An 18,068-nucleotide genomic window follows, 5' to 3' on the forward strand; every position below is an offset into this window, starting at 1 on the left:
ATCTTCAAAGGAAATACTGAACATTTAGGTTTTTTGGATTGTTCAAGGCAAGAAATACACAGCAAATAACCACGTTGTGATTTGAAACAGAGCAAAAAGCAGAAGTTCCCAGCAGAATGCTTGGAATTAATGAACCAGTGCAGTTTTGTGCAATATACACAAAAAAGCAGTGTAAGGGGTAGATGGGGTGTGCATGGGGGTCCTAATAACAGCTGCCAGATGTGTGGAGTCCCCTGAGCCTGTGCACATTCTCACAGACAATGGAATGCTTGTGAGGAGCACTGACAGGAAGTGAGGTCATGGCTCTTGACCCCTCCCCTAAAGTCTCACTAAAAGATCCAGCAGTGCCACTAAAAGTGTCCTGTAATGGACCCCTCTGGCAGTGAGTGGTCACTCCATAAGCTCATCCCTTCCACAGACAGGAAAACCGTTAAGGATTCACCTCAAACTTCAACAAGACGATGTACTTTAAACAATTTTAGCAGAAGTGTTGAAAGCCGAAAGGTTCTTCGGTCACAAGATGTTCTTCCTTCCAAAGGAAGGAGATGTTTCAACATGGCTTTGTGGTGCTTTTTTTGTTCCTGACTGCAGTTATGGAATACTAGTCTTCCAGAGCTGTGCATGATATCAACCTAAACAGCTTTAAATGTCAACTAAAGACTTATATTTTTAGAATGACTTAAATTCAGTAGTTGGTGACATCTTTTTTTATTTTTATTTTGCGTCATGTTGTTTTTCCTTCATTTGCTCATTTTAAAATGTTGTATTTATATCTACTTGTTATAAAGCACTTTGGCACCCTGACAGGGTTGTAAAATGCAGTTTAAATAAAGATTCACTTACTCGGTTATTCAAATTGGTGGTTGTGGATACTAAGAGTTTATTCTGCAATCGTTTTGACCTCAGACCTCAAGCAGTTTGTAGACCTTCCTGAAAAACGGTCTGCTGTGGCCCCTTTACTCCCCAAAAAGGAGTTATGATACTGTCTTTCATATAATGACCAAATAGGAGTCTATACGTGATGGCTTAGTTTGTGTGTTTTCATAAGGAAAAAAATCAGAAAAGGTTTTTTTTTCTGTCACATGAATCTTTCTTTTCCCCCACAATCTTTCACTTTTCAAAACCTAGTGTAAAAAAGAACAACAAAAAAACCCGGCTCATATCTGAATGTTCCGTTTCAGATTTCTACAGAACAGAAGCTGGGATGCTTTTGATTTGAGCAGGAGCTTTCAGAACATTATCACATAGATGATGTCATGGCCACATGGGATGGATTGGGCTTTCAGGATAATGACTGTAAAGACATTACTACCTCCTCTGGGGTAGCACAGAGGCTCTTTCACCCAGCCAGCACCTGCCTACTTATAGACACAAGTCTGATGATTAACAAGCTCTGACTTCACCCTTCTTTTGCACCTGTAGCCCCAAATAATGTCAAAGGTGAATACTAGCGTTGAGTTCAAGCAAATCAAACAAAACAGAGGTAACGTTTACATGGTTAAATTAGAATTAAAAAAAAGATCTGCAAGGAAATACACTGCTGGAAGCGAAAGGAAGTGGAGGTGAAACATCTGGACTTCATTTGTGTTCTCCAAAACGGAGAAAAAGATTCAAAAATAGTATTTAACAGTATTTTCCATATGAATTGCTGGCCGCATTCCTGACCAACTTTTCTTCAGGCTTTTACAGTTCGAGTGTGAAATGCGCGATTTTCATGGCCACATGACGGTTCCACGCTGTCTGACTCTCTCTCTCCAGTGTGTGGGTGTGCGTTCAGAGCGCAGCCTATTGTGAGCGCGCGCCTCCGACGCACTCAACGGCTACTGCTTAGGAAGAAGACAATCAAAACGATCCCCTGGATTGGAGGCAACACGAGAGAAAGTGCCAACTTTGCGAAACGTGGTCGGTTTTCGTGTCACTTCTCTGTTGGTAAAAAGTTTTTGGTCAGGTTGGGCTTTTAGGGGAACTCTGCATGTTTTACGCCGACCGAAATGGATTCACCAGACTAGACAAGTCTAGACCTACAGATGAAGTTTGGGTTGTCATTGTTTCCTCTCGGACATTGAATAGAGGACGGCACTGACGGTTTTACGCATCCTTTGTGGACACTGGTGAACACGTGATGGCACCTGGAAACGGATTCTGGTCTGTGCGAGATTTGGCGGCTCTATAGGCGACTGTATCTCATGGGGTAAGTTTAAGCACTTTATCCTACCCGGTTATGACAACATTGACTTAGTTCAGCCTGAAAATGTCATTTTTGGCGCAATTAAAAAATGAACTCCACGAGGTTCCATTTTTGATCTGACTTTGATAAGAGGAAAGTTTTTGAACTAATATAGCACTGACTCATTCAGGGGAGCACCCATGAGAGCACGATTGCTCCACGCAACCATGACTAACACCACCCAGCATGTCTGCTCACTGAGACAAAAGCTCCTGCAGTCAATGTTTGGATGCGTCTAACATTCTGCGCTTTACTGAATAACTGACATTGTGTTAAATATTAACACTAGAGATTGCGGGTGTCCAGTTTACAGGAGGGGGCAGAGCAATGTGGTGTAGGTGGGTATGTGCGCGGCTGCGCGCAGGGGCCCTCTTTGGAGCGGTTGCGCAGCCTGCTGTGTCCCCCCTCCCTTCCTCAATCTCAGCCTGACCCCTTCGATTTTGTTGGGGCTTGTTCATCCGTCACTCTAAAGAAGGCATTGTAGTGAAAGGATGTATTAATAAGACAAAAGCTCCATTATCCCCGCGTACAGGAGTTAATCTCAGGCCAGGGGGTTGCTGCTGCACTCCTTCGAGGAAGCCAGCTTGCCCTCTGACCAAACAGAAACAAAGTTTGTTACCCGAAATTCAAATCGGGCGAAAACAGGATTTGTATTTGCATACATTTTCATGACAAACTGTTTCTGTTGGTGGGCTGCATTTGTAAAGCAGAAGGAAGTTTGAAGTTGAGTAAACAAGCAAGAAGGATCTGTCGTTCTGGAGAGATAAATCCTGAAGGATGCAGAGGTGTTGGCAGGGCAGAAGGCATCCTGGAAGAATCTGGTGTGATAAGTTGATAAGAAAGAGGAACTAATGTTTAGTGCCCCGATAAAAGCCCCATTCTTCATCTGTGTGCTGCACAGTGTGGTGCTCATCAACAGGCTAAATGAAATGTAATATGATTTAAAAAACACAAGCTGCAAAGCATGTCAAATGAAAGCCAGCAAACATCCAAACTGTGATAACATCAGAAGTGGAGAGGGGTGAAAAGGAAGTGTGGTCAGCAGTGTTAGGACAGGACTATCGAGTGTTGAAGGACCTGTCAACAGATCTATTGATACTAATGTTGTGCAAGAGCCACTGGTTTAGTTTTGGTCATGCGTGGCCTCCTTTTAGATCTCAGTATGACCAGCTGGAGATGGGGTGCAATGCCTCCACCTGGCTATCAGTGTTTGCTTCATGTGGTCATATGGTTCAGTGGATCTGAACAAAACCCGTCACCCCACCAAGTCAGACTGCTGTCAGGTTTTTCCACGTTACCATGCTTGGTCTTGGCAAGAAAAGCCTGAGGGCGCTGTGAGTGCTTTGGTCAGACCCTTTGCGGCTCCAGGAGCCCACAGCCAATCACAGACATGGAACCATACTTGTTATTAACATTTGCAGTTTCCATTGAGGACTTTTAAAATCTTTACGTTTGACCAGCACCTCATGACTTCCAGTGTTCAGGCTGTGTGTTCCTCAGTGTTCTTCTTAAGCAGGCTGCTGCAATCGGACCCCACTCAATAGGGGCTGGCGTGAGAAATGAAGACAAACAGATGAACTGCATAAATAAATGGACGTATAAGAGAATGGATGGGTAAATAAATGAATGGTTTTTTGGCGGTGGGAACTAGATTTGTGGGACTTTTTCAGTGTAATGGGTCACTGCGGGGTTGGAGGCAGGAACAGATCGTGGGCGGGGGTTGCCGATCCCCGAAGGATGCTCACGTTTCGGGCCTAAGCCTGGGAGCGGTCTGCTTATCAGAAGCAACAACACATTTTTTTTAAGAGGAGGGAGGCAAGTCTTCTTCTAGCTTGTTCTTTATTCAGCCAGATCTGATACATAACAACACTCAGAAGACCAGAAGAGTGACCTCCTGGAGGCAGCCTGTCGTTAACCTGCTCAGATGAAACCACACAGAGGTCGATAAATGCAAGCAGAAAGGAGTATATGGAAAGTGGGTTCTGCAAGCTTTGAGTTCTAGCTGGTACTCCCCTCTGCAGAAAAACACTTTCCTTGGGTGTGGCAGCTGGAGAAAAATAAATGCCTTCTGTTCACAAGCTGCTGTAGTGCAAGTCACAACACACAGCTGACAGCATGAAGCTTCCTATTCAGACCCATGACTTGGGAGTTTCTGATCACAAGTATAAATTTGTTGTCTTTGGGTTTTTTTCTTATTTCATAATCACAGATAAAAAAAAAGGAAGTTTTTCTTTTTTGCAGGTGAAGAAACCAACATTTTTATTCACCTTTTGGTCTTTTTTCTTGCTGCTCTGATTATATTAACAGATTTTCCAGTTTTGTGAAGAAAAAAAGTGTTTTTCTTTGCTGGAAGAGTGTTTAGCACAGCAGAGATTCCATTATGTCTGCTCTTTCAATCCCCTTCTACTTGAGGGAATTGGACAAGCCATGGACCCCCCATGACCAGGCACTGATGCTTGTAGCAGCATGCCAGGATTCCCCAAAGCTTCCTGGCGTGAGGATAAGTCTGTTCTCCTCTCACATTTCAAGCTTGGGCCATGCAGCACAAAAAACAGCCATCTGGAAATAATGCACAAAAATGGTTTGCATTTGAAGGATTTTTTTGGTGTGCAGTGAAGCTCTGTGGATCCAAACACAGTGCATCTCACAGAGACAATGACAAATAGACTGAATGGAGGGTTTCTGGTTACAGCTGTGGCTTTGGATGGATTCTGCAGCACTTTGCAACCTCTGTTTAGGTTCTGCAGTGATTTATGACCTGCATAGGAACAGCATCATACTGTCTGTTCTAGCAGCAGGCTTAATCAGTGTGGTCATGTTGTGGTTTCCTGATTTCTGCTCATTTTCAGAACTCACACTTCACGCTCCTGGAGCAGGTACACTTGAAGATGCTGTGGTTTAGGAGACCTCCTCCTCTTCCTCTTTTGTCCCCCCCTTTTGGGAATCTTTGTTATACAGTCAGCTTTGTTTGTGCAGCTGGAAAACACAGCAGGATTACTTCAACACCCCCTTCCCTAGACCCCGAAGCATGCCAGAGTCTCTTTTTCTTAAATTTGGAATTGCCTCGTGCTTGAGCCTGGTGCCAGTGAGAGCCTGCTGAAACTTTTTGCCATTAGTTTACCTAATCTCTCAACCTCGTAAGCTGTTTTGGTCTTAAGATCCGTGCACATTAAATTAAATTCCAAACTATGATGACATGTTTGTTATTTTAGAAACGGCTATAAAGGCATCAGCCCAAGTCTTACACACATCACGGACACAGGCACACGCTAGCCAGATCATGATGAAGGTCAGACAGCTCTTTTGGATTGGGACAATTGAGAAGAAGTGGTGCTGTTTAAGTAACTGACAAAGACAAAAAGACCTCCGTTTTATACAGCAGAGGTCAAGCGTTTTCGTCGTTTCCACTGAAAAACTGATAGACTCGTTTTAATCTCTCTGCGTCTCTATACAAATATCTCAGACAGAAAGCCTATTCTGTTTACACAGATTCATCCATTTATCAATCTATTGGGACAAACATTTTGCTTAAATCAAATTGGTTCCTGAAAAAAAAATGTTATTTGAGGCAGGAGGGGGGAAAAAAGGTCTAAATTGCTTAAAATAGCGGGGTGCAACTGTGGACTTTGTGGACGCAACAATGTTCCCTCACTAGGCAACCATGTTTTTCTCCAAAAGCAGATCTTTGTTTAATAGATTGGCGTTTGGCTGAAGAGTCAGAGGAATTTATTTTCCTATAACAGGCGCAGAGGAAAAAAAGAGATGGAGAGCTCCACCGTTATTTCTAGGGGGGAAGTAGGACAAGTTATTTTTGTGACGCAATGTTAAGTGGTTAACTGAGTGGATCCTTTTTATTTTTCTCTCATTTCAGCACCACAAATACATGTGGCTCCAAACACTAAAAAAGCTTATTTACGTCATTTGCTTTAAATTGTGATGTTTGGTGTTCACAGCCTCACGGAACATCAGCTAATTACATTTTCTCTCACGCCTTTCCCTCTTATTTCTCAAAGAAGCAAGAGAACATGAGAAGGGGTGGAGTTCAAGTTTTGGTAGCAGATTAGAAAAGGAGCAGAGAGGCAAGACAAAGGAAAGCTAAAAACGAGTGAAACCCCTTTATTACTGCAGATGTAAAGGCCAGAGCAGCTGAAACTCGACTCAAGCACAACTCAACCATCTATGAGCATCTTTAAAACAAATTTGGCCGTCTGTTTTGTAGAGGCTGCCTTTGAGTCTGGAGACAGGATCTGATAGTGTGCACATCTGACATGTGGATCAAACATTTTCAAAGATCATTGCAAGGTTAAAAGTAACCTCTTAACATGTACAAGTGAGGTTTAGCTTGACTTCTTTGACTGATGCAACTACCGGTGTATCCATTTTTTTAAGCCTATCAAACCTCGGGCCATTCAACTTCCTTTTTGCTGAGCTACTGTGGAAACATCTGATGCATTTGATGCAGTGGTTTTATTGGTGCGTACAACTTTTTTAAAAAAAACCCTCAGAAAATCACTTTTGAATAGAGCTGATTGCAGAACATTTAAAGCCTTTAATAGGGGCCATAAGAACATGTCTGCTCCAGATGTGAGCTAAATAAGTCGGTCTTGATGTGACTTTAATCACCTCTTCGCAGGCTTGTCTTCAGATCTGTGTGGTAAGTTTAAATTATTTGAAGCAAAGAGGGCGTGTGAACGAGAAAACTGTGCTGTCTTAAAAGTCAGCTTGAAATGGAAATAAGGAAAACATAGCTATAAAAAAATCCTTAATTTGGAGACAAGACTTAAGCTGACAGGAATGGTCTAAGGGTGAATGTATTACAGTAATTGCCTCTCAGGCGCCACCTTCAGAGACCTCTTCCTCCTCCTACTGCTGGGGAAGGCATACAAAAGAGGGGGATGGAGAGGAGGGGAAAGGGGGTTATGGTTCCTGAGGCTGCGTGATGCCCTTCTTTTACACATCTCTTTGTTTTACGTTCCGCTGGCACTTCAGTGAACAAACAACTGCTGTGTAAAGAAAAAAAAACACCACAAAGTTACAACTTTGGCATTTTCAGGGAGGAACTGAGAGTACCAAATCCCTGCAAAAATAAAAGAAAGCAATAACAGACGTTTACGTTCCAGACAGAATTGCACTGACAGATTGGATCCCTCAGAAGAGACTGTGCCCAAACTGTCAAACTGTTTGACGAGCAAAAGGGTAATCCCTAATTATGTGATGAAACCCCATGTATTGGGGACACCCACTCTCCTCATGTCTTGCAGATTATGCAGAGTTTTAGTGAAGCCTGGGTGTGCATAATAGACAAAGGCAGAGCAGAGTTTGCCATTTTGAGGTAAAATTAGACACAGAAAACACTGGAGGGAAGTATTTAATGACGACTAAAAGGAAGTGCCTTGTTATTTACTCTGATCTGTTGTCACGATGAAGGTACGTTTCTAAAATGTTTACATTTCTGGACACCTAGATGTGAGTTTGTGAAATAGATGGATTCTGCTTTTATAGCTTACATTTTTTTAGAACTTAATTTTGCTGCTACCTCGATTGAATAACTCCCTGAACTGAAAAGAAACAGAGTTTTACATCACAACAGTCAACCCGTTCTGCTTTGATTGCAGCAGCAAAGCTCATCGCAGCATTTTCTCTAAAGTTTACTTTGTTTTATCTGATTTTCTCCAACTCATGTATATTTACCGGAATTTGAACTCTTTCACCTGTTTCTTTTAAGGCATTAGTTACTTTTAGTTGTTACTAGTTTGACTTTTTAGGGTTTATCTAAAGGATAGTTGTATGTAAAGGTGTTTTACACCAATATTTTACTTGTAAATATGCATTAAAATCCTCCCTTTGAAGTTGTGACAGCATTAAGTGTAAATGTTTTAAACATTACCCCATTTAAGTACATGACTTTTATGTGTACCTCAGAAATAACTTTCTATTTTGAGTGTTCTGCTTTTTGTCATCAGTTGTAGCTACAGTTTTATCCGTGTGCTTATTTGTAGTGAAGCGTATACAGAGATAAGTTTGATTGTTAGAGATAGACAGTCATGGAAAAGGAAAACTTGTTCTTGTTTTAGCCATCTTTTGGAAAACACTTTCCCGGTAACAAAGCAGGGTTCAGAGTCAGGACAGCAGCAACACAAATCCATCCCATGGTCACACTAATAATCGAAACATGATTGCTTATTTCTAGAAATTGCCACAAAGATCAATAGCAAAAGGCTATAAATAATAAAACCAACCACAGGCAAAGGGTTCAGTAAAGTGGATTTGGAGACATTAGTGCTTCAATGCTGAAAGAAGAAGAACGAACTGTATTTCTGCATGTAGTGAGTAACAGTTGCAGAAACCCGCTGCACCTCTTTTTTTTTACATTGTTTTTGTCTATTCTGCGTATTGATTTTCCTTCACAACAGTGTCTCCAAAACCTAAAGCTTAACAACTCGGGAGAATATCTGCAGACTTGATCATGCATATATGTTTGAAAAAATCTATTTCCTTTAGAGATGCTTCTGTGGCAAACTCTGTGGTTAGAACAGTTGCAACTCCTCCACTGAGTCTTGTGTGTTCAGGTATGAGGTTTGTGTGACAATTTTGCGTAACGTTTCATGCAGAAACTAATTCTTTGAAGTTGTTTTATAAGCCTTCAGTTTAATGTAAATATTCTTTGTTTGACTGATATTGAAATGTGTTGGGTCTTTGTCAGGACACAGGAATAAGACAGGTGTACACAAATCTTTCTTTCTGTTGGCAAATCATTCCCCCAGATGAGATTTACCTTTTTAGCAGATGAACAAAGCAGATTAGAGAATTTCACAGCGACAGAAAGTTTTTGTCCAATTGGGATAATTCCATGAAAAATATTGTAAAGAACAAAGGAAGCTACAAAAGCTCCACAATCTTAAAAAAGCACAAAAATAAATATATTTGTTCCAAAAGTGAGCATCCTGTCTGAACTATCCGATGATGCTGGCACGTAAGCGTGACAGGAAGAAGCTAAAAAAAACTGGATTGTACCTGTTTGTTGTCATTACAGCTGCTTTCGTGCAGGGAGAAAAAAAGGTCAAACTGGAGAAATATGTCACAGGATGTGTTTGACCACAAAGTGCCGTACAGCAGCTCGACACTGGTGACTCCTCTATTTGTCAAACACAAATCCATTTGAATGCCTGCAAGATTAAATACAAACGATAACTGTCTAGGCTTCTTATCTGAAACAACTGTTGCAGAGTGTGAGGAACAGTGTGTCCCTTTAAATGTATTTCCGAGTGCAGCAGCTGCATCAAACGTGGGTGCTGTTGTTTTAGGAACTTACCCCCTAGGGAAAGTAGAGTGGGGTTTCAGTGGTGGATTACAGGTACAAAGTGGGCGTGGAGACCTGGTAAACAGACGTTTTCTAATTAGTGCTTATCAGGTGTAGTAAGGGAAACACCTGATGCCTTTGTAAAACCGTCCATGCAAATTTTTATAAACTGTGTGTAATATCTGCACAAAAGGCTTCCGTGCGTAGCTTTGGTGATAAGCACGAGTTGTTGGTTTTTTTCCTTTTGCTTGTGTGGTTTTGAAAAAGCTGAGCTCACAAAAGTGTGATTTCTGGTCACATCCCCTTGTTAAAATATGCGGCGCCAATTGCGTGCCTGTTTTCAAAGAGCTGCACACGTTCCAGTGATAGCTACGTGACTTTTGATAGCATATCCTGTTTCAATAGAGTGTCGCTTGTCTATCACCTTTCTTCCACTGTCCTTGTTACACTCACTCACTTGTTTTGCCACCAACACAAGCTAGTTTTAAGATTTGCTGTGAATTCCTGACAGGATATGGAGCTGTTTTTCTGTGAAATGGCTGCAGCTATGAACACAGTGCACATGAAACCACATCAACTTTTCACCTCAAAGCCTACATATATGGCTTCTTTGTCATGCTGAAGCACTCATATGTCTTCTGTATTTATGAGCTAAAGGGAAATATGTTTATAGTCTAAAAAGTGTACTAAATGTTGCAGCAATAGTTGCCATTTTGACTTTTTTATTGCAGTTTCTCATTATTTTGATGTTGGTTAACAAAGCAACCATTAATTGTCAGTGCATGACAACACTTTTGACAATGTGTCGGCGTCTCTTTTGTGACAGTCTGACAGAGGTGTCTGGGTCGAATGTAGGGCACAAGTTTAACAAAAGAGGCGGGGGTTTGTGTTGGAGCAAGCCTGCGTCTCGGTTGGCCAATCAGTGTGGCAGCATCTGAATTGCACATGGCAGGTAGAAGAAGGGCTGGGCTCCTTCGAGTCACCGCTGTTGGCAAACCAGCCCGTCAGGTTTGGAACAAGGAGTGAAATCCCTTGATAACAGATGACTCGTGATAGGAGGATCTGCAGTTGTCTAAACAACAGATGGGAAGAGAGATGTCCAGAAAAGAATAAAAAAAAACTAGCTGAACAAAAAGATAGGACAGTATTAGAGAAATAAAATAAAAATCCAGGGTTTTCTTTAAGCAGACAGGAGACTGGGAGGAAGCAGATGTGGACTTTCCATGCATAAAATCATTATGTGTCCATATTGCTGAATAATGTAATTACCCAGGCACAGCTGGTGTGAGTGGTTAATCTCAACTCTTCCATTTGTGTCTCTTGATGGAAAAAAAAAGCGATGGAGAGCCCTCCTGACATGGCAGTTCAATAAAGAAGTGATGGACTGTAACTACATTTCTGCCATGATACAGTTATATCCGCCCAATGGGGGATTCTGGTTGAAGGCCAGAGCTCTCCACAGTGAAGCAGACTACAGTTAGTTGTTCCTGTTAGAGGAAGCTAGATCTTACTGGCAGTCTTGTTGCAGCTGCGAGCACAACATGCTTGCTTGTGAGTAGCTGTAGCAATTAGCTGTGTTGGTAAAAACAGATTTCTCTGCTTGCACAAGAGTCGAAATTGTGAGTGCGTGTATACTCATCCCAGTCAGGTCTCAGATTCTTGCCTTTGTGTCCAGATGCCGTTCCACATGCATGCTCACTGTGTATGTCTCGTTTCCTTTTTTCAAATTTCGGTCTCCTAAGGTTTGACTCTAGCTCAACTAAACGGCGAAGCAGCTCAGTTTTCAGGCCAGGGTTTGCTGCAGCTGTCCAGCTTAGAAAAAAAAAAGGGGAGTGGAAGCATCAGCGTTGAATTACCTTAGGAGCGGTGTAGAGATCCAGTTACTTTTGACAGGTTTAAGACACCGGCTCCGTCTCTAATTAGATTTGCAGGCCCTCAAACTTTCTTTTGTGCTCAGTCGTGACGCTGCAGTCCACTTTAGTTCACTTTAAAGAGTAATTTGAAACCAGACGAGCAGTGCGTCTGTTCCTTTTTTTTTTTTTTTTTTGGGATAAAACTTGTTCGTTAAAAAGTTTCTGACTGTTTTCTCACTAATCTGATTTTATGAGAAGTGTCTCTGAAGTGAATACTTTCTGTTTAGGCTTGTCAACGTGTGATGCTACTGTACACCACAATCAAGTCTTAACAAGCTTTTTCCCTATAAGTGAGCCGAGCCCCCACTTTTTTCCTCCTCAGGTGTCTGTTTGATTTGTTGTTAGCTTTTCTCAGGAGGCTGGAAGTGGGTGGTTGGGCAGGTCAGGACGAAGAGGTCTGGCTGATCTACTAGCTTTGCTGCAGTTTAAAGAAGTAGCTCACCGAAGTGGAATGGTTCACTCCCTACAACAATGCAGCGCGTTGACAGCCGAGTGCTCGGACAGGGTTGGTGGAATGCCCCATTCGGACTATGAGGGCAACCCTTTGTCTAGACACTTCCACCCTCCGAGGGTTTTGAATCTTTTACTTGAAGATGACGTCCTCTGCACAGGTTCGGGATCAATAAAAATGTGTTTATTGTTCTTTTTTATTTCTAAATTGGGAAAATTAACTATTTGCTTATTAATGGCTTTATCTAAACATAGTTGATTTCCTTTTAGGCGCAGCATGTCTGCACAGTCCTACATTTCTGCGAAGTAACTTAACAAGAGTTTTCTGTTTTTGCTCTCTTAGTTGGACTTTAATCCTGATTTTTTTCCTGTAACTTTCAAGTTCTTTTTGATTGGTGAAGATTTTTTTTTTTTTTAAACAATTTTTTTTAAGCTGTCGGCTGAAGAGCACGTTGCTGCCTGGATACTTTGTTTTGCAGCAAGTTCAGTTCCTTTTCCAGTCATGTCTGTTTGCTTTAAGGTTTATTTCAATGATGGAACCACTTTTCCTCAATCCTTAATGCAGTCATTCTCTCTGTCCACAGGTGACCCACCTAACACTCCAGAGACGTGACTGTGGGACGGACATCCTACCCTCCTGCTGTTTTCTGTCCTTTCCATAAAGGCAGAATTTATGATATACAGACTCTGGAACTAAAGTTTTAATGAGTCTTTCCCATAGTGCCCCTTTGCTTTGCCATCCTGTCACCATGCAGAGCAAGTACTCCCAGTACTACAACACAAATCTCATACGTTTACACTATGCTCATGCCAAGAACATGAGCAAAGCTGAAATACATGAAAGGGAATCAGAAAAGGATCACCCCGACCTTCTCAGTATTATCATCCTGGTCATCTGCACCATCATCATCTTCGAGAATCTCCTGGTTCTGATGGCTGTGTGGCGCAACAAGAAATTTCACTCTGCCATGTTTTTCTTCATTGGAAACTTGGCATTCTCCGACCTGCTGGCGGGCTGTGCCTACATAGTCAATATAATCCTGTCAGGGCCACGGACCTATTCACTGTGCCCAGTGCAGTGGTTCATCAGGGAAGGCACAGCGTTCATAGCTCTGGCTGCTTCAGTCTTCAGCTTGTTGGCCATAGCTATAGAGCGCTATGTTGCTATCACAAAGGTCAAAGTATACGGCTCCAACAAATCATGCCGCATGTTTCTGCTGATAGGAGCATGCTGGGTCACCTCCATCCTGCTCGGGGGACTTCCCATCCTCGGCTGGAACTGTATTTTTGACCTTGGAGATTGCTCGACTGTGCTGCCACTCTACTCCAAGAAGTACATTGTCTTTGTTGTCACTGTTTTCAGCCTCATACTGCTCTCCATTCTCATTCTCTACGTGAGAATCTACTTGATTGTGCGCTCCAGCAACCAAGTAACAACCAACATGCAAGCATACTCCCTTCTGAAAACGGTCACAATAGTGCTGGGAGTCTTCATCGTGTGCTGGCTGCCTGCTTTTACCATCCTCCTCCTGGATTCCTCCTGCAGTATACAAGTCTGCACCATCCTGGACAAGGCCAAAATCTTTTTCGGCTTCGCCACTCTGAACTCAGCACTCAACCCAGTGATCTACACGCTGCGCAGTAAGGACATGAGAAGAGAGTTTCTGCGGGTGTTGTGCTGCTGGGGGGTGCTGCAAAGCGGGCGTCCATCCGATCGCTGTCTGATCCCCCTGAAGAGCTCTAGCTCTCTGGAACACTGTACAAACAAACACGAACATCAGATGGTTCCCATCATGAAAGACTGTACCACCTGTGTCTGATACGCCACAACAGAGGAGTTTCATTCATGCACATGTGAGAGACATCAGAGGCTTGCATGAGATCCGACGGAGAAGCTGTGTTCATAGGGAAAATGTTGACGGAGAGCAGGTCATGTGACTCAAAATGTCTTGGAGGCTGAGAGACATCTATCTACAGGGACAACATTGTAAGATGGATGGTTTCCTTCATAATTCAATCATAACTGAGCAACTTCCCAAGACGGTTCAATTTGAACAAAATAAGTGTGTTAATACACAGTGTTTCAAGAGGGAGCCAGTTGTGTGGATTAAGAAATGTGAAAAAAGCAACATTTAATAGGTACTTTTATATATGGAGCAAACAATTTTTACATAGTTTTTTTGTTTAACAACCCAAACCCTCCTGAAAGCCTTAAACAGAAAAGCAGAGTATTCAGAGTACTGAATATTTAGTCGGGAAGTTTTTTAAACAACATTATTAATTTTTAAAATAGCAAAGTTGCACTTTTAAAAGGAGACTGGCATGATTCTCTCCACATAAGGCCTATAGGTTTATCACTCATTCTTGCACCATCAGTGAGCTCACCACCGTTTTAAAGCCAAAAATATTTAGCGACAAAAAAAATCTATGTATACCATATATAATCTTCCTTAACCAATTTGTTAAACTTCATCAAAAGTACATAATCTGCTTACATTTAATGCATGAAATCCTTATGCCTATGATAGCATATACTCAGCTCCATCTTCCACCACTAACACCCCTTTTCATTGTTGCGCCTCATAATCTGTCCCTCTTGCTTTTACTGTTGTCTTTTGTATCGAAACAATTTCCGTTGAGGAAGGCCAAATCAGAACTCACATTTCCTTGAGTGTGCTGGCATTTGCTGAATTTTACAGAAATTCTTCGGCCACTTTGCCAGTGACACATGACAGTGTTTTAGCAACTTGGAACAGCGGTGTGCCAATTTCTGTCTGAGTTCTTCTCTTTGGGAAAAAGGCTGAATGTATGTATGAAGTGTTTGGGGTGTGTGCTCCACTATGACAGTATTAATGGTCAGAATTCCTAAATCATTGGTGAGCAAAGAGAGAGCGGGTTCGGTCCCTCTTACTATGTGGCCTCATTGCATCAATGACAAGAACCGGTAGTTGGCATCATTTAGTTAATTATTGCAAAACCTGGGGTATAAAAGCATCCATGTTTTCAGAATTCGCTCGCCTCCAGTTTTGAAAGCCTGTGAGGGATTTGCCCTCATAGGAGGTCAGCTTCATCTTCATCCTCTGACATGCAGTGACATGTAGCTTCCTCCAGCTTTAGGAAGTCTTTTTGTTTTTTTTACTTGTCCGGTTCCTGTTGTTCAAGGTTACAAGAACCTTTTTCCTTTAGACAAAAATACAACTATTCTCTCTGATAGTCCTCTTTGTAGTGACTGTTATGTCCAAGTAGAAATTGGTGAAAAGCACTTTGGCAGCTTCAATGATGTTTCCTTCTCCCAGTTTACTCCAATCAGGTGGTAAGATGTTTCAATCAATGTACCAGTGACTTCATTAAAACCTGACCATGGTTTTTATTGAAAACATGAACAATATGTATGTATGTTTGTATCTTTGTATACTATGTATGAATTTATGACTTCTGAGATGTGTTGTGTGCAATAGCTTTGTGTGTCTTGTAGCACGCTGCGTGTGTTAAACTGGTACAAACTAAAACACTAATGTAGGTACATAAACATTTTGTTCATTGCATTCCAGTTTTATAAAATAAATGAATTATGAAAATTGTGTTTGTGTGCATGACTTTCATTTTGAGCTGTCTGTCATTTCTCAAATTTCTCTGCAGGTCCAGAGATGTTCTGTTTTTTTTCTTTTTTTCCCTTCATCTTCAAAGTACTTGAATACAGCATTAAATCCAAACATGCTCTGACAAGGTCAGAGAAACCTTTGCTCCAACATAAAAGGTTCAAATTGTGCGTGCAAACACTGCGTGGGCATTAATCATAGCTCTGTTGCCTAATAAAATTATTTCGTTGCTTAAAGGCTAAAACAAGACGAGGCAATGATGGGAAGCTGGGCAGAAGATGGGGAGGCTAAATAATGGGTGTGGCAAAGAATTATGTCTATTCGTTTGATAACTGTCTGGGAGAAGCATAGCAAAATAACCCTGTAGGGGCTTTTGGTGAGGGGGATGCTTGGGGTGGAGGGGGCAGAGGCTGACTTATGGTGGCCTTGAGAGAGTTGGGGCTGTTTCCTGTCAGACGTCCAGAATTCCTGGGTGGGAACATTGACTGAATCCGTCCCAGGAGGCTCTGCTGTTGGGAATTCCGCCAAGTCTTTCCATTGCCCAGCAGGATATTACATCAGGACCAAAAACCTCCAAGTTGAATCTACAAAAATCTTTACAGAAAACAAAAATAATCTTGTAATGCACCTAAAACACTTTAAAGTAGATTAGAAATGTGTCATATGTATAGTAAAAAGGAAATCTTGATTAGAATATGCATTAACTCTTAAAATCTTATTGTCTGCTGACATTGTATGATGGTATGGTGGAAGGACCCTCAGTTAGATTGGCAATGCAATTTACAGCATCACACCTGGAAAGTTTTGGCTGAAAGTACTCCATAGTTTCAACAGCTTATTGAGTAAAGTTACTTTAAATTTCACAATTTTGTGACATCAACCATTTGATTTTCCAGGTTTTGCCAAGTGTTTGTCTCCCAGTCACAGAGCCAGTTTCACTTTTTGACTTTGAGAATCTAAAGTTGCTTCACCAACACAAGATTTCACACTCTTGAAATGACGGAATTTCTGTTTTATATTAAACATTAAAGAGGACAGTGGACCAAAGCATCCCCAAAAGAAACATTTTGCTTTGTTTTGTCACTGAAATGTTGCATTTTTCAGTCCATTCTCTTGTTCATTTAAACCAATAAGTAGCCTTTGACACACTATGCTATTGGAAAAACAATTGATAGTTATTTTTGAAATATTTTATTTGTAAAAATGATAAGAGGATGCTTAAAATCACATGGCATCACTTGTGTAACGACGCCATCTTGTGGAAAAACTGCACAATAGCTGTTGATCTTGAGCAATATTTTCTTTTTGTGCTAATCAAAATAAGAATAAAGTAAAAACATCAATCTTTGAAAGTATAACTTGGATACTTAAAATACCAATAATTGAAATAAACTTGGCATCTTAAAGTCAAGTCAGCAACAAACTTCTGCCTGTGTAACTCCAAAGCCACATCATTATTTCAGAAGCCAATGAAAAAAAATGTTGTAACTTCCCAAGTATGACAAAATAAGCTATTTCTTTCTGAATGCACCAGATCTGCTTACATCCTTGCAGATTTGACATTACTTAAAACCCAAACATGGAAATGTATTTTGGCTTTAGACTGTTAGTAAATAAATTTCACTAACTTAACCCTTGTGCTATCCTATGGGGTCAAGATGACCATTGACGCGCTATCCCTTGTGCTATCCTAGGCACTTTACCATTGGGAGTTGGGTCATCTAGACCCACTAGAGAGTGCACTGAACCTTTTTTTTCAATGTTTTGTGAACCTCACTGGTGTCCATGGATTACATGACATCTTTCCACCTTTATCCACCTTTGTCATGGTAGGAATAACACATCAAAGTAAGGGTGGGGTCATCTAAAATAGCACAAGGGTTATTCATACCATGACAAAGGTGGATTAAGGTGGAAAGATGTCATGTAATCCATGGACACCAGTGAAGACCACAAATCGTTGAAGAAAAAGGTTCAGCGCACTGTCTAGTGGGGTCTAGATGACCTCACTCCCAATGTTGAAGTGCCTAGGATAGCCCAAGGGTTAAGGAAATCGGTTTATTTTTCCTTTTTATAATTGTTTCCCAAGAGTCAGTTGTTCTTAAACTTTGCTAAAGAAATAAACAAATAAACAAAATTGTATTTTGTATTAATTTTTTAAGTTAAAAAAGTCAAATTTTCACTGGCACAAAAGACAGAATCGAAATATTATTTTGAAATCCAGTCGAAAGCCGGAAGTAAAACCAGTAGCAAGGGATTTAGTTTTTTTTAAACTAAAAATAAAACAGAAGACTGCTTAAATGCTAATTTCAGATGCCTTTATATAAAGTTATTTAAAGGTAAAACGTGCTGTACACCTGGCAAAATTATTTCTAGAAAATTAGGATACAAGACAGGCAAATAAATTAAAGGAAATAACCCGGGAGGTTTTGCTTAGAACTCGATATTAAATTCCCCAAAGCCGTTACTGTTTTAGCTATAATGTGATTTATAATTTTGTAATAATATTTGAATATTCAAAAAGGCTTCGACACTGAGCCTGAGGTTTGGCCGTTTTTGTTGTTGTTGTTGTTTTTAGA

The 18,068-nt window shown here is 41.1% G+C and overlaps 1 protein-coding gene across 3 annotated transcripts; it reads left to right on the top strand.

The window, feature by feature from the left end:
* Positions 1-1,784: 1,784 nt before the first annotated feature.
* LOC101156326 (sphingosine 1-phosphate receptor 2) lies at positions 1,785-15,471 on the top strand. 3 transcript variants are annotated; one of them, XM_004071353.4, is made up of 2 exons: positions 1,785-2,191; positions 12,475-15,471. In XM_004071353.4, exon 2 carries the CDS (start codon positions 12,595-12,597, stop codon positions 13,708-13,710), a length of 1,116 nt encoding a protein of 371 aa, XP_004071401.1. In that variant the 5' UTR covers positions 1,785-2,191; positions 12,475-12,594; the 3' UTR covers positions 13,711-15,471. The 3 variants fall into 3 exon arrangements, with proteins under 3 accessions (XP_004071401.1, XP_020560876.1, XP_011476351.1); XM_020705217.2 differs by lacking the exon at positions 1,785-2,191 and adding an exon at positions 8,531-8,553; XM_011478049.3 differs by lacking the exon at positions 1,785-2,191 and adding an exon at positions 11,593-12,051.
* The last annotated feature ends 2,597 nt before the right edge of the window (positions 15,472-18,068 follow it).

Source organism: Oryzias latipes, chromosome 8, assembly GCF_002234675.1.
Source record: "Oryzias latipes chromosome 8, ASM223467v1".
Lineage (NCBI taxonomy): Eukaryota > Metazoa > Chordata > Actinopteri > Beloniformes > Adrianichthyidae > Oryzias > Oryzias latipes.

Coding starts and splice junctions, on each gene's coding strand:
- LOC101156326 (XM_004071353.4), top strand. CDS start 12,595: ATGAGTCTTTCCCATAGTGCCCCTTTGCTTTGCCATCCTGTCACCATG.